This window comes from Pteropus vampyrus, unplaced genomic scaffold (assembly GCF_000151845.1).
Source record: "Pteropus vampyrus isolate Shadow unplaced genomic scaffold, Pvam_2.0 Scaffold198, whole genome shotgun sequence".
NCBI classification, from domain to species: Eukaryota; Metazoa; Chordata; class Mammalia; order Chiroptera; family Pteropodidae; genus Pteropus; species Pteropus vampyrus.
Window position 1 is genome coordinate 1498839 of NW_011888979.1, and position 9108 is coordinate 1507946.

General features: G+C 38.4%; 1 protein-coding gene across 1 annotated transcript in view; it reads left to right on the forward strand.

Moving 5' to 3' along the window:
* Positions 1-4647: 4647 nt before the first annotated feature.
* Positions 4648-9108, forward strand: part of NUDT15 (nudix hydrolase 15) — a 9270-nt gene continuing 4809 nt past the window's right edge. The window contains exons 1-2 of the mRNA XM_011372028.2: positions 4648-4849; positions 8012-8208. Of these exons, the coding sequence (XP_011370330.1) occupies positions 4692-4849; positions 8012-8208 (355 nt within the window). The 5' untranslated portion in view covers positions 4648-4691. The remainder of the gene's footprint in view (positions 4850-8011; positions 8209-9108) is intronic.

A 9108-nucleotide genomic window follows, 5' to 3' on the forward strand; every position in this document is an offset into this window, starting at 1 on the left:
AAATATATTGAAACTATTTTGTTACAGTGATACTAAGGAGAGAAGCTTTCATTTAAGTATTCATTTATCGGGCACTTATGTGTTAATCACTGTTCTGACTATTTGGGACTCTGAGATGAAAGCCATTCTCTTTGATCTCAATGCTCCTCTGGGCTGATGCTCTCCTTTAATGCGAGGACAGATCCAAGTCTATTTTAACTTTTCGAAGCACAGTTAAGACCAGGTGGTAACATCTAACCAGATTTTATTGAAGGCCTTGGGATAGTAAAATTACAAAACAATAAAGGAAAACTTTAAACTGGCTACTAAATGTGGCTTCTGAATGTCATGGACTATCCTTGCCTATCCACCCTTTTAGTCCCTGACTTCCTATGTTTTAAGAGTAGCCGACTCTCCTTAAGAGGAATGCCCGTGACCATGAACATCATCCTCCAAAATCCAGGCTCCCCAGCTTCTTTCTAAGGCCTCTCTGTGAGAGGAGGAACCTGCTTTCCCAGGCTCCAGCCCAAGGCTAGCTTCCCAGGAAACATCATAGTCTACAAAGGTACAACGCCATCTAAAAAAATGACAACTTTTTTGGGGGTTGACAATTTTCAACATTGTTAAGCAGAGCTCTTTAGCTCTGTCTTGAACCTCTCTGATGCTGAATCGCATCTTGACCTTTTCTTTCCACAAGTTTACACTGCACTTTCATTTTGCTGCTTTTTAGTCAGATTTATTTAAGTTTACTATATATATAGTATAATTCATCCATTTTAGTATACAGTTCTACAAGTTTTGACAAAAACGCCATCATGTTACCACCATCACAATTGAGAGGTAGAGCAATTTCTTCACCCCAAAAATCCCTCGTGTCCTTTTGTAGTCAACCTCCTCACACTCTCAGCCCCAGGGAAATACTGACCTGTTTTCTGTGTCTATAGTTTTGCCTCTTCCATATTGTCATATAAATTGAATTGTATAGCAGATAGTCCTTTATATCTTATTTCTTTCACTTAGCATAATGAAATTGAGAGTCATCATGTTGTTCATATATACTGCAGTTCATTTATCCGTTCACCAGTTGAAGAACGTTGAGTTTTTCGTTTTTGATGATTATGAATAAAGCCACTTTAACATTTGCATACAAGTCTTTGAATGAACATACGTTTTCATTTATCTTGCATCAGTATCATGGGATCACTGAGTTGTATGATAAGTGAATACTTAACCTTATACACAACAGTAAATTGTTTTCTAAAGTAGTTGTACCATTTTGCATTCCTAACGACAATGTATAAGAGTTCCAATAGGTCTATGTCATCAGCAGCACTTGGTATTGCCAGTATTTATGGACTTTTAAAAAATCTTATTCATGTTAATAGATGCGTGGAAGTACTCCAGTGTAGTTAAAATTTTCATTTTCCTAATGATGCTGAGCATCTTTTCATGTGCTTATCTGCCATCCACAGCTTTTTTAGTGAAATGTCTGTTCAATTCTTTTGCCCATTTACTTATTGGATTGTTCGTTTTACTATTGAGTTTAAGGATTCTTTACATATTCTAGACTCAAGTTATCAGAAATCTGCTTTGCAAATATTTTCTCCCAAGTCTACAGTTTGTCTTTTCATTTTCTTACTTTCTGTTTTAGTCAGTTTGGGCTGCTATAACAAAATACCATAGACTGGGTGGCTTAAACAATAGACATTTATTTCTCAGTTTTGGAGGCTGCAAGCTCAACATCAGATGCCAGCAGTTCCTGGTGAGAGCCCTCTTCCTGGCTCTCTATGTCCTCATGTGTTGGAAGACAGAGAAATCAAGCTCTCTGGTCTCTTCTTATAAAGGCGCTAATCCCATCTGAAGACCCCACCTTTGTGACCTCATCTAAATCTAATTACCTCCCAAAGGCCCCATCTTCAAATACCCTGGGGAGTAGGGCTTTAACTTGTAAATTTCGGAGGGGATACAATTCAGTCTATACCACTATCTCTCAAAGAGGGTCAGTTCTTAATTTTCATAAAGTCCAAATTATTGATTTTTCTTTTATGGATCATGCTTTTGGTGTTGTATCTAGGAAATCTATGCCTAATCCAAGATCACAAATATTTTCTCTTATTTACTTCAGGACAATTTACAATTGTAGGTGTTTTTGTTCAGGTCTGCATTTCATTTTGAGTTGTTACATATGGTGCTGGGTATCTATCAAGGCTATTTCAGTGGTAGTAGTAGTAGTAGTAGTAGTAGTAGTAGTAGTAGTAGTAGTATTTGTATGTCAAATTGTTCCAGCACCATTTGTTTTAAAAGACTATCTTTTTTCCATTGAATTGCCTTTGTAAATTTTCAAAAATCAATTAATCTTAAATATGCAGGTTTATTTCTAGCTTCTCTATTCCGTTCCATTGATCTATGTGTTTTTGCTTTTAACAATACCACACTCTTGATTACTGTGGCTTTAACCTGTCTTAAAATTAAATGGCATAAAGCCTCCATGTTTTCCTTTTTAATAATTTTTTCTAGTCCTATGCACTGCCATACAAATTTTAGAATCAGACTGTCAATTTCTACTGAAAAACAAGGCTTCTGGTATTTTGATTGGGATTTTATTTAATCTATATAAATCAGTCTGAAGAGAATTGACATTTTAACAGTATAGTCTTCTGATTCACGATCATGGTATTTCTCTTCTTTTATTTAAATCTTTAGTAACAATAGTTTTTGGTGTACAGGTCTTGTACATCTTTTGCTTAATTTATCCCTAAGTATTTTATATTTTCTATTTAATAGTATTGTTTTTAAATTCTATTTCTGATTCTTCACTGCTAGTATAAAATTGATTTTGTAGATGGACCTTAAATCCTGTGAACTTGCTAAACTCACTTATTTGTTTTAATAGCTTTTTGTAGATCCCTTAGTATTGTCTATGAATAAAAAGTTACTTCTTTACAATTTAACTATTTTTATTGGTTTTTCTGATTTTATTGGTTGCTGTAACCAGAACCTCCAGAAATGTGACTAAAAGTTCTGAGAGTGAATATCCTTGCTTCTTTCAAATCTTAGTCTTTCACCATTGCATTAGTTTGCCAGTACAGCCATAATAAAGCACCACTAACTATTGGCTTAGACAATAGAAAATAATTTTCTCACAATATTGGAGTCTAAAAGTCTAAGATCAAGGTGTCGGTGGGGTTATTTTTCCTGAAGCCTCTCTCCTTGGCTTGCAGATGGCTCTCATCTCCCTGTGAGTTCATATGATCTTCCCTCTGCCTCTGTGTCCTAATCTCCTCCTTAAGGACATCAGTCATATTGGATTAGGACTCACTCTAATGATCATTTTAGTTACCTCTTTATAGACCCTATCTACAAAAAGTCACATTGAGATACTGGTGGTTAGAACCTCAACATATGAATTTGGGGCAGGGCTTGATTCAGCCCATAATTAAATATGATGTTAGCTATAGGTCTTTGTAGATGCCCTATATCCTTATTAAAATTCCTTTTTATTTCTAGTTTCCTTAATATTTTTTTGAATCATAGATGAGTACTGAATTTTATCAAATTTTTTCCTGCATCTATCAAGATGATTTTGTTTCCTTTTTCCATCTGTTAATATGGTGATTTTTACAAATTTTAAGCCAACCTTGTATTCTGGGAATAACCCATTACGCTGATTGATTTTTCAAGATTTAAGCCAATCTTTTATATCTAAGAATAATCCATTCAGTCATGATATATTATTTTTATATGTTGCCAATTTTTTTTTTTTTATGGTGACATTAGTCAACGAAATCCGGTTTCACCTGAATATGTTGCCAATTTTTATTTGGGAAAATATGTAATACCTTTGTGGTGTGCAGTACACTGAAGATGTGTTTGTGAGGAGAGATAATGTAAAAAAGCCTACTCAATCTTCACTTACTATAAAATGCAGAATAAACATATTTCTTCGAAATACCTAGGCAAATATCAAAAATAATTCAAAGAATTGAAACTAGTTGAAAGCAGGACTGGAGGGGAAGGTTGTTCTTACTGCCATTTTTTGTACCATTTCACCTTTTTAAATTATGTGCACATTACTTTGGTAGAAGTAAAGCAATTTGTTAATTTTTTAAAAAAGTAAAGCCTCTCCATCGAGGCTAGTCATTTTTAATTACAAATCTTTGATTCAACTGGGATTTTATGTTGGTGCATGGGGTGCAAACAACTGGAACACTGTCTCTTTTCTCCTGAATATATAAATCCCAGAATAATTTACTGTGTGGTCCTTATTTTTTCCCTATGATTTGTGAATACTGTTATTTATATTAGGCTATTTCTGCACTATCTGTCTTTGCCCTGGTACCAAACTCATTTGAGCTACAGTGAGAATGAACGTACGGTGGTGGAGAAAAAAAAAATAAGGCGCAGGTGTATGAAAGCAGGTAAATATGTGGATGGGTTGGAAGAATTTGAGAGTAATGTCGAAAGTGCAACAGTAAAGAGTATTAGTAAAAACGAAGGCCTTGACACGCAGTCGTTCGAGAGCAAACATAACGTTTCACAGGTAGAATACCCTTGATGAGACACAGATACCATGCACCAAGGCAAGACGAGCCAGGCACAGGGGCTCGCGCTTTGATTTCTGGAGCCTGCGCCAGTTAGACAGCGATTGGTGGTGGCCCTGGGGGTGGGGCGAACGTCCCTCGCTGCTGCCGCCAGCCCCCTCACCCGGCGCTATGACGGCCAGTGCGGAACAGCGGGCGCGGCGGCCCGGAGTCGGGGTAGGAGTAGTGGTAACTAGCAGTAGGCATCCTGGTTGTGTCCTCCTGGGGAAGAGGAAAGGGTCATTTGGAGCTGGCAGTTTCCAACTTCCTGGAGGTCATTTGGAATTCAGGTAAGCAGCTACCTGACCCACCCGGCGATGGCGGAACATGCACGGAAAGAAGACCTCGCGCCGTGCGTGCGTCCGTCCGTGCGTGCGTGAGAACGCTGACGTAGTGTCGTTCGCGTTTCTGTTCTTCCGTTCGGGCCGCTGCGCCCAGCAGTCGGCGGACGGCAGGGGGCGCTGACATGGGATAGCGAAGAGGATTGCCTCACCTGGTAGTGAGCTGCGCTTTGCTGCGGCTGCGAAGTTCGTTTGTGAGATGATTTTCTTAGTTCTTAGGCAGAGGAGACTGAAAGGGGGCGGGGGGGGGGTGTTTATAAACCTCGAGCAACGCAGTGTTGTCAGTTAAGACATTGGCACGGTTTCCTGGTGATTTCAACGTACGCTGTTATATTTACTAGTTCCTGCCCACGAAGGTGTGGTTGCGTTCTAACCAAGCGAATGGGCTAGTAAAAGTCTGAACTGCAGTTTCTCCATCTTTAAAATGGCAGAAGAGGACGAAGTCTCTCTCTCTCTTTGGTGTTCTGTGATTTGATGATATATCAGACTGACGAGGAAAGTTGGAGTTAAGAGGCAGTTCTACACAGGGTGAGGAAAGCCTGGGTTTGTGCTAAAAGGTAGATTCCGAACTGAGAATAAGGTTCAAGTCAACAGCAGATAAACAGCATCTAAAGCATTCAGACCCAGTGCTTGTTTTTCCTTTAATATAAAAAGTTTCAAACATAGTAAAAGTAGTCAAAAGAGTGAATCCTCGTGTACCCATCACTCAGCTTGCTCTTGACTCATCTTTACCATTCCCCCCTTCCCACCTCCCCAACAGACACAACCCTTGTTTTCTAGTCTATTTCGAAGGAAATCTCATTCTATTATACCACCCCTAAATAGTTAAGTACATATCTGTAATAGACTTTTTAAAACATAACCACAATATTGTTTTACCCCTAACAAAATAATTCTTTAATCATACCCGGTCTGTGTCATTTCTCCAAGTGCCTTGAAAATGTGTTTTTACTGTTTTGTACCAGTTGAGATCAAAGGAAGGGCACATATCGCTTGTGATTAATAATTTTTGAAGCCTCTCAGTCTGACAGGAACCCTTCCCCTTATTTTTTCATGCTATGCTGAAGAATATGGGTCCACCTGTTATTTATAAAGTGTTAAAAGTAGAGACTTGATCCTAGGGCCCTCTAATCAGACTTTGTTCTTTATAAACTGGAATTCTTATGATCTTTTAGCACATGGAATTTTTTTTAATGGTCTTAAGAACTTTAAAAAGCACCAGTAAGTTTATCATTTTCAGATAATTAAGAGAAGCCATCAGTTAATAATAAAATTTCTAAATTGAGAAACAAATGCCCAGACAGGAAGACCATATTATAGTTTTTCAGCTGTCTGTGGACATTTAGCTAAACTTAGATCACAAACTAAGCACTGGTTAGAATGTATAATTACTAGAGTAACTGCTAGAGATAGCTATCCTAATAATGCAAGAAAGCATTGGAGTCTTTACTCAGATGTCGATCTTGGCCAACATTGAGCTTTAATGAGTTTTTTACTAAGTGCTAGATATTACACTAAGTTCTTCACATGTATGCCTTTAATTACCTTTATATAACTGATATACTGAGTAAGCTAAATTTGATAGAAAAATGGGAAATGGCTTTATTTTCTCCTTTCGTTGTTTTGAAATATGATTTGTTTTTCCCTTTTCTGCTGCTCCATTTCCTGCAAATTCTATTGTTTTCCTGTCTCTTGATTGTAAAAATAAATCACACATTGGTCATTATGATCCACCTCCAAGCATTTATCTCCCCTGTGGCGGAGAAAGGCGATGGGCCATTCTTCTGCTCTTTTTCTACCTCCTCTTCACTGCTTCTGGTTTCCTTCCTTCTCCATTGTGTTGTGGGAAGGGAGACGGCAACCTCTCACAAAACTGGTGGTGCTATGGTCCGTCCATTGGTGCCCTCTGGGTGCAGTATTCACATGTGTGCTCTCTTTCTCAGGATATGTTTGTTGGTTGTCTAGAAGCCCTTCAGGGATTTCAACACTGCACAGTTCCCTGACATAGGTGACTGACTAGCTCACCACCTACATTTTTTTTCTGCTGGGGTCTGTTGTAGCATCTGCTTGGCCCTGAGGAAATTCACAATGGGAATAATGCTTTCACTGCTGCCGTTTGTCCTTATTCAAGCATTGTGGGCTGCTCTAGCCAGTCTCATTCCTTCCAAATTCCCAGAGTGGGCATAAGCATCAGCCTCTGTGTTTGTATGCATCCCTACACACCAAGGGACACGTTTCAGACTTACCAAAGAGTCCTTACCGTCCTACCCGCTCTACGCTGATGCACTGGGCTAGGCCAGTGAGTTTCCACAGGTCACCAAGCTTGTCTTCAGTAGGGGAGGAACCCGCTAGTATCTCCTTCTTGGGAGTCACCCCCAGTCTCTGGGAGGAATTCTCCTGGAGCACCCCTTGCTTGGCTTAGAGGCAGAGGTGGGCCCTAGTCGAGAAGAAGGAAAACATTCCTACCAGACTGAAAACACAACTTTCCTTCCTCCCAGAGATTTGTCTTTCTCTGTAGACTGGATAAGGCGAGGATCAAAAGAAAAGTCTGGCCTTCCTTAGTAGACCTGAGAGTTCCCATGGCATGGGTTTGTTCTTTTGCTGTCCTCTTTGGAATTTAAAGGTGTGTATTGCCTATCGTTCTCAATTTTGAGGCTTAAACTGAAATCCTGAGATTACAGGAAAAGACACAGTTCACTTTTTGATATGTTACAACAACCCTATGAGACACTAACCTTGTTCTCTTTTTACCTATCCAGGGTAGATAGGGATGGACTTTGAACTCACACCTAGATCTAGTTGACTCCAAAGCCAGTGCTCTTAACTAATGTACTAAACTGCTTCCTGGTTGCATTCTGCTTCCAGGCATGTGAACTAAATATTCTTTTGTTGATCTTGTTCATTGTGAAGTCCTTTTTGTCTTCAGATAACTAGATACAGCATATGCAGAATGTCAGAGGCAGAATTTGATTGTTTTAAGGCATGTCCCAATTACAGTTCTTTTTGCTTTACACTATAAATTTTTAGCCAAGAATTTCTAGCCAAAATAAAAAAAATAAAAAAATTCTAGAATTATAAAATCAAATACAATAATGTGTTTCTGTTTTCCAGTGAAAGCTGGGAAGAATGTGCTCAAAGAGAAACCTGGGAAGAAGCAGCTCTTCACCTGAAAAATGTTCGTTTTGCCTCGGTTGTGAATTCCTTCGTTGAGAAAGAGAATTACCATTATGTCACTATATTAATGAAAGGAGAGGTGGACGTAACTCACGATTCAGAACCAAAGAATGTAGAGCCTGAAAAAAATGAAAGTAAGAATTATCTATAACAATGCATTTTTTTAGGAGAGCACATCACCTGAAGGAATATTACATTATGTTGCCATATGAGGAGAATTAGATTCTCTTTGTATAGAAACATAAATATACTTAAATCCTGGAGTTAAAAGGACATAGTGGGAAAGAGAACTGGCTTTGGAGCCAGACTACTTGGTCTGCATTCCAGTTCTTTCACTTAAGCTTTGCAACCTTGTGCAAGGTCTCATCGTCTCTAGACCTCTTGTCTCACCTGTGGTGACAGTGACTCCCTCAGTTGCATGTTATAAGGTTAAAGTAAGGTAAGACCTATAAAGAGCCTACGGAACACAGTATTCAGTAATTATTAGTTTCATTATTAGTGTTTAATTTTGTTACATATTCTGATTTTAAGTAAAACATTTAATGTGCCTTCCTCAGTTTTCTCACCTATGCAGGAGGGTAATAACTTTTATAGAGAATGGTTAACCTGACAAAACAGTCGAATTAAGTGCTCTGAAAGCTTTAATGGCAATAACTGATTTTTTTTTTTACTGCATGTTAAGCATTGTTCTAAGGGTTTTGCATGTATCATCTCTCTTCAAGTTTCATAAAATTCCTTGAGAAAAGGAACTAAAGAGAAAAATATCAAACTTAGTGAATATATTATTTGCCATAGGAAACCTTATCCAAGTGCTCTCATGTACTGGACCTTCCCTCTAAACATTTAATTTCTTTTCTAATGTGGAAGAATCTTTTAATTCAACAAATACCCATTGAGCACTGTGTGCCGGACACTGTTCTAGGCAGGCACTAAAGAAACAGTGCTATATAAAACAAAGTCCCTGCCCTCATGGACTTTACATGTTAGTGGGGGCAAAGGCAACAAATTAGCAGATATTTTATAATAGTGATGAT